Source organism: Canis aureus, chromosome 1, assembly GCF_053574225.1.
Source record: "Canis aureus isolate CA01 chromosome 1, VMU_Caureus_v.1.0, whole genome shotgun sequence".
Classification (NCBI taxonomy): domain Eukaryota; kingdom Metazoa; phylum Chordata; class Mammalia; order Carnivora; family Canidae; genus Canis; species Canis aureus.
In genome coordinates this window covers 76,423,427-76,437,717 of record NC_135611.1, presented here as the reverse complement: position 1 = coordinate 76,437,717, position 14,291 = coordinate 76,423,427, and the positions used below count along the sequence as shown (strand labels likewise).

The following is a 14,291-nucleotide window of genomic DNA, read 5'->3' as shown; positions in this document are numbered from 1 at the left end:
TCAGTGAAGTGACGGGGGAAAAAAACAGAGCACAGCAAACTTAGTGAAAGGGAAATACAGACAAAAAAAATGGAAAATACCTCTTCCAAAGACAGTGAAGAACAAAGGAAAAGGTGGTGGTGAGATTCTGTAGCTTTTATACATAGGATAGGCCTTCATGACAAGAGGCATCAAAAAAGGAAAGCTAACTACTTAGGGTAAATGGAATAAATGATGAAAGAAAGCAACTCAGACAGGAGGTGGTAGGAATGAGACTGGAAATGAAAGAAATGTAGGAAATGAAGGAGATGTATGGCCTCAAACAAATTAACTAAAAGCTTGTCTGGGCTTCAATTTCTTTGCCTATAAAATGAGGGACAAGGGGAGAGATTTACTCCAACAATACCTTTCAAGACCCTGAACTCATCATTTCACCCTAATCTCTCTAGATTGTTCGTGCCAATAATCCTGCCATCTAAAATTTACCAAAAGAGACACATTTAACCTAAGATCATTTCAGAAAACATGAGCAGCAAAAATGTAAAAGTTAAAAAAAAGAAAAAGAAAAGCAATTATGAATCCCTGCCATGCCCTAAAATGATTCCAACATAGTTGTACAGAACTAAATTACTAACAAACTTGAAGGAAGGAAGGAAGGAAGGAAGGAAGGAAGGAAGGAAGGAAGGAAGGAAGGAGAAAAGGAAAAGGAAAAGGAAAGGTATGATCCTTGATATGTGAAAACTGTACATATTTTTTTTTTAAATGTCAGTTCAGAAATGCCTGGGTGGCTCAGTGGTTGAGCATCTGCCTTTGGCTCAGGTTGTGATCCCAGGGTCTTGGGATAGAGTCCTGCACTGGGCCCCCCAGAGGGAGCCTGCTTCTCCCTCTGCCTATGTCTCTGCCTCTCCCTCTGTGTCTCTCATGAATAAATAAATAAAATCTTAAAAAATAAATAAAATTTAAAAAATAAAATGTCAGTTCAAAATACTATTATACTTATCATACAACCTAAGAACTGAAAGAAGCATCTAGCCATTTATCTATCCAGTTCAGTGTGTGCTTCAGAATACTCTTTTTTCCCCAACAAAACGTTCCACAGAACCTCAGTATAAAACTGATATAAGAAAAGTGGTTTTGGCTGATGCAGGAGCTCCTTAGCCAATGGACTTGCTCCTAAGCCCCAGCCCTCCTCTGTAGTTTCAAGACACTAATGCAATCTGAGTCCTTCATTTTACAAATAAGAAAATCACATTCAGGGGGTTAACTTAGCTTATGATCAATAATTAGCTAATCTTTCTCAGATTCAATGATGTGGCAGTCAGATCAGGTACACATATACTAGATCTGTTTCACAATTAAAAAAAAAAAAAAGTGCTAATTTATCACTTCTTAAATGTAAATGTAAGCTAACCAAGCACATCTGTATTCCCAACTACTTTCCTTAATACCTACAATTAAAGAAATAAGCTATAGAAGCAAGTGTCATTGTTGTGGAAGTGATTTAACGTTTAATTCTATCATTTTACCCAAAACCACCCTGAGGGTGAAAAGGAGTTTCCTATCTCTATAAAATAACCAAAGGCATTTACCTAAACCAAAAGGGTTGCTAGTGGCAGAACCAGATGTGGAGTTAGTACTAGGCGCTGATGATGTGGTAACGTTGCTTCCACTGGTATTTGTTTGCTGAGCTGAATGATCCTGCGGCCTAGGAAAAATAATCAAATCATGGTGTAAACAGTGGAGCTAATTATTTTTAAAAGAACCTCTGAAATTCCAGAATTCTCAGAAATAAAAGTGTAACTTTTCAGACTAATTCAAATTATCATAAGGTAAATAACCTGAAATAATTAAGCATTAAGAACATAAACATAGCAAAAACCCTATACAAATTTAAACTATACTTCAACTGCCCCCCCTCCAGTACATGTACATAATAAATATTTCATTTGGCATAATAATAATGTAAGATATGGAGACAGGTCAACTCATAGAAGAGAAATCAATGACTAGTCATATCCACAAAGCTGTACTATATAAGCAACTTTTTATCTACTCCCTTCTTTCTTAGTTCTTGAGGATTGGGGGGCAGGCAATTCTACTCAGCCCCTTTAAATTGTTAGAAGTTAAAAAAAAGGCTGAGAAAATACCAGTAATAACCTGTATTGATATAATTACTTAATACTATCTTTATGTTAAAAAAAAAAAAAAGATACTTTATTGGACACCCCTTCCACCTGATACCAGTTAAGAGTTCTGAATCACTCACTGCTTCATTCATTGTTCTAAGATGTACGTTTTTTTCATTCTGGCATTTCTGCAATCAAGAAGTCTTATAATTGCTGACAACCAGGCATCAACTGTCATGCCTGCACACAGGTATTCTGTATGACTTCAACTGAGTGATTATACCAGACATGCTGTGTTTAATAGCACAGAAAATGTCTTCAGGAAGATTTTGCCATTAATTGGTACTAATAGTTACTAATGTGTATACAGAAAAGTATAGAAACAGAAACAGAATAAATGAATTTCCATCAGAGAAGCAAATATTTGCTGTTGGGGTAAAACCAGCATAAAATATTGTAGAATGAGTGTCAGTGGCTTGGAGAAATGCCTGGAGAAAATACTGTAGCAAATCTTTACAAAATGCTATACCACAAACTCTCAACAGTAGAGGTTCACCACATATGTAAAAATGTGAATATTTATGATGAAGTCAACATGATTCAAAAGAATCACTCAACATGAAGTAGTGTTAGGAAGACTTTAACCGATTTATTTCATGTCTATTTTCTATGTATGCATAAGAGTTATATGATAAAATATATCCAAAATAAGTCTAAAGGAACTTTCACTAAATATAAAAATTTCAAGTGAAAAGAAAATATAACACGTTTGGCAGAATCTTTCATTAGTGATACAAAATATAAAAGTATCTTTTAAAAACTGATAATGAGGTGCACCTGGGTGGCTCAGTTGGTTAAGCATCTGCCTTCGGCTCAGGTCATGATCCCAGGGTCCTAGGATTGAGCCCCATGTCAGACTCAGTGGGAGTCTGCTTCTCTCTCTCCCTCTGCCCACCCCCCCCCATCTGCCACACATGCTCTTTCTCCCTCTCTCAAATGAATAAAATCTTTTTTTTTAATTTTTATTCATTTATGATAGTCACATAGAGAGTGAGAGAGACAGAGACATAGGCAGAGGGAGAAGCAGGCTCCATGCACTGGGAGCCCAATGTGGGATTCGATCCCGGGTCTCCAGGATCGCGCCCTGGGCCAAAGGCAGGTGCTAAACCACTGCACCACCCAGGGATCCCAAATAAATAAAATCTTTTAAAAAAAATTGATAATGAAATATGGCTACTCATTTGTGGGTTACCAAGGAAATAGACACCTTTGATCTTATCCAAAAATCACTCTACACCAGAAAGCATAGCTAAAAACATATCTGCTTGTTCTATAATTCAAATAATTTAGAATTATGACCATTCAGAAATATGACGATACTGATGAACTCCTTAAAATATCAAACGTGAAAGCATCAGCATTACTGAATCACATTTTTTTAACTTATCAACAAATAAGTGAATTTTAATCGATTTTAATATTAACGGTAGAGAAAGCCATTTAAAGCCAAGACTAGGGCCACCTCGGTGGCTTAGTGTTTGAGCATCTGCCTTTGGCTCAGGGCATGATTCCGGGATCCTGGGATGGAGTCCCGCATCGGGCTCCCTGCAGGGAGCCTGCTTCTCCCTCTGCCTATGTCTCTCTCATGAATAAATACAAAAATCTTTAAAAAAAAAAAAAAAAAAAAAGCCAAGACTAGTTATTTTTTAAAAAGAAAGTTAATTAAAAAAAGAAATACAGTTGACTCTTGAACAACACGGGTTTGAACTGTATAGGTCCAATTATACATAAAGATTTTTTTCAATAAAGACAGTAGAGTACTAGAACTGTATTTTCCTAATAACCTTTTTCTCTAGCTTATAGTATAGAACCAGTATATAATACATATAACATACAAAATAAGTTTGTTCAAGTTCCCAGCAAGGCTTCCAGTCAACAGTAGGCTAGAGTAATGAAGATTCTGGGGAGTCAAAAGGTATACTCAGATTTTTGATTGCATGGGGGTTGGTGCCTCTAACACCTGCATTATTCAAGGATTAATTGTATAAACATTTATTCACAGTTTAAAGCTCTAAGTCTTCTAAAAACATACCTGTTTTGTGTTTTGATGACAAGGTGAACAGTAAGTCCATCATGAATTCCATGCTGACTCAAAGTATCTTGATCTTTTAAAATTTTTCCAGCAAATATCAACACAAGTTGATCAGTATGTGATTTGAAACGTTTAGAGATTTCTTCCTTGAACTAAATAAGATAAAAATAATTATTATAGGTGTTTACATAGCACCACCTAGTCTAGTTTCTACTAGTACTTCAAAAAGGTACTACAAATATTGCAACAATTCAATCAGTATAAAGATACATCTTTTGTCTGTATCTTGATCACAGTGGGAAATGAGTATTAGCACTTCACACTCATCTCCAACACTAAGGTTTTGTTTCTAAGTACACATGTCCTATTTTCAACTTTCTGCTAAGTCCTGACAACTCATTTCTTCCCAATATTCTTGTTCTTTCTACATCAGTGGTGCTAACTCTAGGTCAAGTAACATAGCTGTTACCAAATTTACAATAATCTATGCCTCAGATTTCCACTCCAGTCCTGCTCCATTCTAGATGAATACATATACAGCCAACCTCATATTCTCAGCCTATTATACTCACTTTCATTTCAATATACCTATTATACTTACTTTCCTCCCTCATTCAACATTTATTAACAGAAGCATTATCTACACACACACACACACACACACACACACTATCCACATGCAAAGATACAGAGCAAAAAATCTTTCCTTGAAGGACAGCAATTAAAGTGTTATTAGTCAAGTAACACAAAGTACAGAGGGCAGTTAAAGAAAGCTTTCCAATGAAAACTGAAGAAAGATTAGGAACTAGCCAAGAAAACCTGAAGAAGGGCTTTCCAGAGACCAGAAAAACATGCAAAAAAACAGAGAAAAGAGCTTCATACTACTAAAAAAAAAAAAAAAAGCCCTTATTTATTCGATGTTAATTCAGTGTTTTTTCAGATATTTATCACAATCACCTATATGCTAGGGTTTACTTCACTGTCTAAATCAGGAGATCTCAGAGTAGGCCAAGGAAACTACATTAAGAGACTACCTCAGAGAATCAGTCCAAATTCAGAAAAGAACTACATCTTAAACCATTCTACCCCAATGCCCTACAAAAATGGGTATCAAGAGATGAAGGCACTACCACCAAGGGAATGTTTTGGAAATATAAGGGAGTATTTTTGGTTGTCATAATAAGTAGGAAGATACATTAAATAATATCTGAAACATTATAAAATCAGAAGGAAGGGAAGGGGAAGTGTAGAGGGATATAAATAAAACACAGGCAATATATGACAATAATTGTTGAAAATGAGAAGTGCATGAAAGTTCATCATACGCTATCTTTGTGTATGAATGAAATTTTCCATAATCAAGTTACAACACTCAGTGTAAACAACTGTTTTATCATAAAGATGATGCAAAATTATGCCACAGTAAATATTTTAGAGTTTTTCCATCTAAGCTCTTTCTCTTTTAATCTGTAACTTTTTTTTTAATCTAAGATAACAATTTCCAAATAACTAAAAAATCTTTGTAAAACACCATTTGTTAATATCCTCTGGAGAGGCCAATCAATAATTTAACTATTTTCCTATCATTGACACTTCATTTCTCTCTTTGGTAGCTACTAGAAATAGTAATAATGTAAGGAGCAGCAGAACACATGGTTTCCTTTTGTTCTTTTTTTTAAAGATTTTGAAAGAGAGAGAGAGCATGATCAGGGGGAGACAGAGGGAGAAACAGACTTCCTACTGAGCAGGAAGCCCAACTTAGGACTTGATCCCAGGACCCTGAGATCACGACCTGCGGTGAAGGCAGATGCTTAACTGACTGAGCCACGCAGGTGCCCCAGATAACATGGTTTTCTAATGACTGAATGACAATGTATGTAAAATGCAAGCATCAAGACATTGCTGGTGGTCAATAATAGTAGCTACTACTATGCCAAGCCTTTTAACCCTCAATATCTCTGAGGTAGATAGATTTTAATCCTAGTTCAGATACAGAAACAAAGAGAGGTTCAATATGTCCCTCTCAGTAACACGGCTAATAAACTGCCAGGTTAGGATTCAAACTTGACTTCAAGAACCAACCTACCTAGATAAACTATGATACCTATTTTATATTATAAAATGGGATTAATTTAAGTCTAAATGTTTCCTAACCTTAAAGAAAACCTTTTCAGAATCTTTAATATCCCTCATGTGGGGGGGGATTTAACTAAGTATAAAATTACATAGTATATTTTAGGATTTGAAGGTAAGATGCCAAACTAAAAAAACACATCTACTCTTACATCCTAACTTCCCACTAAAATAGTAAAGGATTTTTTAATGCTTTATGGAGGTATAACTCACATACCATACAATTTTTGCCCATTTAAGGTGTACAATTCAATGGTTTTCAGTATATTCACAGATATGTGCCATTATCACCAATTTTAGAACATTTTCATCTTCTCTAAAGAAACCATTACCCTTTAGCTATCACCTCCCTATTCCCCCATCACTGCAACCCTTAAGAAACCACTAATCTACTTTCTATCTCTACAGATTTCTCTATGCTTGACATTTCATATAAATACAATTATATAATATGTGGTCTTTGTTAACTGGCTTCTTGGCATTTTCAAGGTTTACTCATGCTGTAGCATGTATCAGTACTTCCTTACTTTTTATAGCCAAATATTCCATTGCATACAACATTCTCTGTTTGTATTCTTAATCAACTGATGGGACATCTGGGTTGTTTCCACCATTGGGCTTATACATAAATGCTGCTGTAAACATTCATATACAGGTTCTGGTGTAGACACAGGTTTTCATTTCTCTTCAGTATATACCTAGATATAGAATTACTGGGTCATATGGTACCTCTTTATTTAACCATTTGAGGAACCACCAGAGTATTATCCTAAGTGGCTGTACCATTGTATATTCCCACCAGCAGTGTATAAGGGTTCCAATCTCTCCACATCCTCACCAATATTTATTATCTGATTTTTTAAATTATAAGCTATCCTAGCGGTTTTGATTTGCACTCCCCTGATAGCTATTAAATATCTGTTAATGTGCTTAGTTATAAATCTTCTTTGGAGAACTATTTATTCGGATTTTTTGCCCTTTTTTGTATTGGTTTGTCTTTTTATTATTGAATTGCAAAAATTCTTTTTTAAAAGTTTTGTTTATTTAAGTAATCTCTACTACCCAATGTGGGGCTCAAACTTGCAACCCCACGATCAAGTCACATGCTCTTCTGAGCCATGCAGGCACTCCTCAAAAGTTCTTTATATATCCCAGATACAAATCTCTTTCTGGGACAGGATTAGCAAAAAGAGATAACAGAAAAAACTGAGACTTTTCAGTCTCAACTGGAACAAAATTTTAAAGCTGGACATCGGATGGACACCTGGTCAATTAGCAGACTCAAGAGAACTGAATCCTAAACTGGCAATGCAGAAAGCAATAGCTAATTCAATCCCCAGAATCTGCAGAATTCCTAGAAGACTCAATACTGGTACCACCAGAGGCTGAGGGCAGGGGGTCATGGGTTGAGAGACGCATAAGGGCTAAAACACAGAGGACTATTTGCAAGTCTCAGAAGCAGACATATCCTCACTTCACACCAAGCAACAACTGCCCCTCCTCAAATCCATCAAGAGACTAAGGGACGTTTTTCTTCTCTAGAAAGGGAACAGAGAGTCTCTGGACTAAAGAACACACAAGGCACAATGAGACTGGGAGTACAATATAAAATGAAAAAAACTAAACATGACACATTAGATGCTGAGCCTTTCCCTCCTTCACTACACATCTATGAACCCCTTCACCATCAGGCAGTTAGACTATATTATTATAGCATCTCCAAGGAAAATCTAACTATCCTAAAAGAAAAATACCTAAAGATATGGATGTAAGAGTTTTTTCCAGGCACCCTAGAGGAGTGGTACCCAAGGTGGGTGGATCCACTCTGGGAAGCATCTGGCAAACTCTGTAGACATTTCTGCTTGTCACAACAGGGGTTAAATACCACTGTCATATGGTGGGTGGAGCCCAGACACACTGCCATACATCCTACAATGCATAAGATAGTCCCACCCAACAACAAAGAACTATCAAGTTCAAAGTGTCAATAATGACAAGGTTGCCAAACTGCCCTAGAGCTGTACTTCTCAAAGGCCCAGATAAGCAGCATTCACCTTTACCAGGTTAACTTGGTAGAAATAATTTCTCAGTTCCCACCCCAGACCAACTAAATCAGAAACCCCAGGGATGGAGCCCAGCAATCTAGGGTTTAACAAGCTTCCCAGGTGATTCTGATGCACGCTAAAATTTAAGGACCACTGCCTGCTCTAGGTATAACAACAAATGTTGCCAAAAAAAAATGATAAAGGAACATATCAAATGTCATCAAAAGGATACAACCACTCCCACACAAAAAATCCTCAACAAACAAACCTACAAACCTGTAGATGAAAATGAAACTTTCTTTTAAAATAGGCTTCACGCCCAGCACGGAGCCCAATGAAGGGCTTGAACTCATGACCTGAGATCAAGAATGGAATGCTTAACCAACTGAGCCACCCAGGGGCTCTGAAAATGAAAGTTTTTAAGTACATGCGGGTTGCTCACCAAGCTAGACCATAAAGTGGATAATAGAAAAACCTTGGTAATTTAAGATAACTGAAATCATGCAAATATATTCCCTGGCAATTTCAGAATTACACTAAAAACCAGTAAAAGATGGTTACTAGGAAAATCTGCAAGTTAAACAAAATACTTCTAAATAATTCAAGGGTCAAAAAGGAAGTCTTGAGTAGAAATTAGAAGTACTTCCAACTAAATGAAAATTAAGCTACAATATGTCAAAATGTATGTGATTTGGATAAAGCAATACCTAGAGAAATTCACAGTATTAGGCTTACATTTAAGATCACAAATCTATAATTTAAGTTTTAACCTTTAGAAACTCGGAGAGCAAATGAAACCCAAACGAGGTATATAAAAAAAAGCAGAAATCAGCAAAATAAAAACAGAAGAGAAAAATTTTTTAAAGTATCAGTAAAACTGATAAATCTCTAGCTAGATTGACCAAGAAAAAGCAGAAATACATAAATTAATATTATCAGGAACAGAAGGGAAAGTCTACAGACTTCATGTACAGTAAAAGGATAAGGGACATTCCACACACGCGTGTGACAAGTTTGATGAAACGACTCAATTTCTTCAAAGACTGAAGCTACCAGAACTCATTCAATCTCTTTTCAAAATACAAGCAGGGAAACCTGGGTGGTTCAGTGGTTGAGCGTCTGCCCAATCAGGGTGTGATCCCAGAGTTCTGCTTCGAGCTCCCTGCAAGGAGCCTGCTTCTCCCTCTGCCTATGTCTCTGCCTCTCTCTGTGTCTCTCATAAAAAAATAAAATCTTTAAGAAAAAAAAAAAGAAAGAAAAAACAATTCTCAACTCATTTCATGAGGCTAATACCACCCTGATAACCAAAGCAAAAAAACAAAGTACAAAAAAACTACCGACCAATATCCCTTATGAACACAGATGTAGAAATCCTCCACTAGGGGATCCCTGGGTGGCTCAGCAGTTTGGCGCCTGCCTTTGGCCCAGCTCATGTTCCTGGAGTCCAGGGATTGAGTCCCATATTGGGGTCCTGCATGGAGCCTGCTTCTCCCTCTGCCTGTCTCTCTGCTTCTCTCGCGCTCTCTCTCTGTGTCTCTCATGAATAAATAAAATCTTTGAAAAAAAAGAAAGAAATCCTCCACAAAATACTAGTAAATCAAATCCAGCAATATGCAGAGAACCAGCAGGCTAAGTCAACATTTGAAAATTAATGTAATTCACTTTATCAACAGACAAAAGAAGGAAAACCAAACAATCATATTATCAGTCAACAGTAAAAAAGCATGTGACAACATTCATTCATGACAAAAGTCTCAACAAATTAGGAATAAAAAGGAACTACCTAGACCTGCTAATGTGCATCTAAGAAATATGTGCAGTTAACATCATACTCAATGGTGAATGCTTTCCCACTAAGATGAGGAACAAACCAAGAATATCTCACACACACTCCCCCCACCCAATCACCACCACCACTCTGCTCAACATGGTATTCAAAGTCCCAGTCAATCCAACAAGGCAGTAAAAGAAAGGCACAGATACTGGAAAAGAAAAGGAAGAAAAAAAAAAAAGAAACTTATCAGTCACTTGTAATGTATGAATCTTATCTGTATCCCACTTCAAAACTTAATCTTTTTAAACAAATGAGAAACAAGCCAAACTGAGTGAAAATATCTGCAAAAAAACCCACATCTATCTGATAAAGGACTATTATCCAAAATATATGAAAAACTAAAACTCAACAGTTTAACAACCAGGTAAGCTGATTTTAAAGATAGGCAAAAGACTTTAACACCTCACCAAAAATGATATACAAAATGCAAACAAGCACATGAAAAGATGCTCCACATATATCATTAGGGAACTAAAAAATAAAACTTGGAAACTGCACTACACTCTTACTAGACAGAATGACCAAATCCAAAATACAACACTAGATGCCAGCAAGGATATGGAACAGAAAAACTCTTATTCATTGCTGATGAGATACCATTTGGTACACTCTGGAAGATAGTTTGGCAGCTTCTTGTAAAGCTAAACATACTCTTACCAATTGAACCAGCAATCACACTCCTTGGTATTTACCCCAAAAAGTTAAAAACTTAGGTCCAGGGGATCCCCGGGTGGCTCAGCAGATCAGCACCTGCCTTCAGCCTAGGGTATGATCCTGGAGTCCCGGGATTGAGTCCCATGTCGGGCTCCGTGCATGGAGCCTACTTCTCCCTCTGCCTGTGTCTCTACCTCTCTCTGTGTGTCTCTCATGAATAAATAAAATCTTAAAAAAAAAAAAAAAAAAAAAAACCTTAGGTCCACACAAAAGGAGAAAATCAGAAGCTAAGTAATATTAACAAATGATAAAAGCTGCAAACTTATGTACACACAAAAATCTGCACACACGTTTATAGCAGTTTTACTCATTACTATCAAAATTCAGAAGCAACCAAGATATTCTTCAATAGGTGAATGAATAAACTGTGGTACATCCAGACCACAGAATATTATTCTGTGCTAAAAACATTATATTTATATGAAACCATATGTATGTATGTATGTATGTATGTATGTGTATATATAGGAAACGATAATGAATAGGCAGAGTACATGTCATTAAACATTTGTCAAAACCCAGAACAGGGACACCTGGGTGGTTCAGCGGTTAAGCACCTTTGGTCAGAGCGTGATCCAGGGAGTCCTGCCTGGGGCAGGAGCCAGGGGCTCTCTGTTCCTGTGTCGGTCTCTCTCATGAATAAATAAAATCTTTAAAAAAAAAAAAAAAAAAAGGCCCACAGAATGTAAAGACAGCAAGAATGAATCTTAAACTATGAAGGAGCCTGGATAGCTCAGTCTGTGGGTGTTTGACTTCAGCTCAGATCATGATCCCATGGTCTTGAGATCAAGCCCCACATCAGGCTCCCTGTTCAGCAGAGTCGGCTTGTCCCTCTCCCTAGGGCTCTATCCCTGCTGGTGTGGTCTCTCAAATAAGAAAAAAAAAATCTTAAAAAAAAAAATGTAGAAGAGTGAATCTTAAAGTATGGACTTTAGGTGATGCCCATCAATTTTAAGAAATGTACAACTACAGAGTAGGATGTTGATGCTTTGGGAGGTGGGGGGATGTGGAGCAGGGGGTATGGAAACTCTGTACTTTCCATTCAATTTGCTGTGAGTCTAAAACTACTCTAAAAATATACAAGTCTTTTTTGAAAACAATTAAAATATATAATTATTCTATCATTATGCTAAAAACTCATTTTGAGATAGCAAGGAAATCCTGAACTGATGAAATTAAGGAATTATTCACTACAAAGGCAGAATAATGTATCGATTTTTAAAAAGGTCCTTTAAAAAAAAAAAAGATTTTATTTTTCTCCCTCTGCCTGTGTCTCTGCCTCTCTCTCTCTCTCTCTCTCTCAATCTCTGTCTCTCATGAATAAGTAAATAAAATCTTTAAAATAAAAAAAGGACTTTTTTTTTTAGGACCTTTTTTTATTTTAAAGATTTTATTTACTTATTTGACAGAGAATGTGAGAAAGCACAAGGGGAGCAGCAGAGAGAGAGGCAGAAGCAGGTTCCTGGCAAGCAGGGAGCCCAATGCAGGACTCAATCCCAGCACCCTGGGTTCATGATGTGAGCCAAAGGCAGACACATAACTGACCAAGCCACCCAGATGCCCCAGAAAGTCCTCATTTTTTTAAAGACACATCCTGAAATATTAAAGGATGAAATGATATCATGCATGAGAGATGCATCAAAATAATGGGAAAGGTAGGGTGCCTGGGCAGCTCAGTTAGGTGTGTGCCTTCAGTTCAGGTCATGATCCCACGTTCTGGGATTGAGCCCCATATGGAGCCTGCTTTTCCCTTTCCCATGCTCATGTTCTTTCTCTTGAATAAATAAATAAAATCTTTAAAAAAAAAAAAAAATGATGGGGAAGGTGCCTTAAGGGAAAGTATACTTGAAACAAGGATGGCTTTAAGATTAGCTGTCAAAGGTAGGTACAGGATTCCTGAGGGTTTAACTAATATCTATTCCCCATATACTTGAAATCACCCATAAAAAAAAAAAAATTTAGAAGAGGGAAGAATAACTGGCCTAAAATTTTACATACAGTAAAAAAAGTCCCTCAAAATGAAACATTTTCAGACATACAAAAACTAAAATATTACCTGGCATATACAGACTATAGGAAATGTTAATGTATTCCTCAGACAAAAGAAAATGACCCTAAAAGAAGGAATAAAAAGTGGAATATATACATGGGTAAATCAAAATAAAATTTTGATAAAGCATTAATAATAATGCCTTGTGTTATATGAAAGAACGTCTAGTCCAGAGGCAGGTGGGAGTTTAACTGTTCCAAGGTCCTTAAACTAAATAGGAAGAAGTACAAGTACTTATTTAGTCATTTTACAAATTAAGATGCATATGGTAATCTCTAGAACTACTAAAAAAACTAGTAAAAACAGAATACGTCCACCAACCTAACAGAAGAGAATAAACAGGAAAAATAAATAATGTAATGGATAAATGTAAACCAAATTTAGCAGCAATTACATAATAGACTATATATTAAAAAGACAAGGAATACCAAACTGGATTTAAAAACTCAACTTCATGCTGCTTAAAAATGGTATTCCTAAACTGCAAAGAAAGATTGAAAAAAAAATGGGTATAACCAAAGAAAGTGAGTGAGGTTATTCTAAACAACAAAACAGACTTTAATACAAAAAGCAACAAGACATTTCAACATTCTGAAGTGTTAAATTCGCAAACCAAAACTTTATATGTATACATATATAAGACAGCTTCAAAGTACATAAAACCTAACATAACCACAAAGAAAAACACACAAATCCAAAAGTACAGTAAGATTTGAGCACATTTACCTCAGTACCTGATAGAATAAAATAGGAAAAAGAAAAAAAGGTAAGGATATAAAAGATTTGAACATAATTAAATAGTGTCTTAACTGGAATGTATAGAAAACTGCATCCAACAACTACAGAATAAGCATTCTAAGTACATTTATAAAACTAGACCATATGCTGTGCCATAAAGCAAGTCAGCATATTTTAAGTTAAAATCTTACCAAGCATGTACTATGACCACATGGAAATTAAACACTGCCATGCAATTAAACAGTCCCCAAAATAGAAATCAATAAAATTCTATACAACTGGAAAAGATTTCCTAAGTGGGACACAAAAGGATGTAAGCATTTGGGGGGAAAAAGAAAAAAAGAGGCACAATAGGGACGCCTGGGTGGCTCAGTCAGTTAAGCATCTGCCTTTGGTCAGGTGCTCTAATCAGGACCCACAGCTGCTCCCTTACTCAGCAGGGAGTCTCTCCCCCCCCCCACCCCCCCACACACACTCATGAGGCACAATAAACTGAACTATCATTAACAGAGATAAGCAAAAGAGAGAAAATATCTAAAATACCAACAACCAAGAGGGCTTGAATCCAGGTTTTATACAG

General features: G+C 36.4%; 1 protein-coding gene across 2 annotated transcripts in view; it reads right to left on the bottom strand.

The window, feature by feature from the left end:
* UBQLN1 (ubiquilin 1) overlaps positions 1 to 14,291 on the bottom strand; it is a 45,234-nt gene that overhangs the window by 18,315 nt on the left and 12,628 nt on the right. For both annotated transcript variants that reach the window (XM_077905539.1, XM_077905536.1), the window contains exons 2-3: positions 4,198 to 4,349; positions 1,569 to 1,684 (exon numbers count right to left, since the gene is read on the bottom strand). In XM_077905539.1, the coding sequence (XP_077761665.1) occupies positions 1,569 to 1,684; positions 4,198 to 4,349 (268 nt within the window). The remainder of the gene's footprint in view (positions 1 to 1,568; positions 1,685 to 4,197; positions 4,350 to 14,291) is intronic.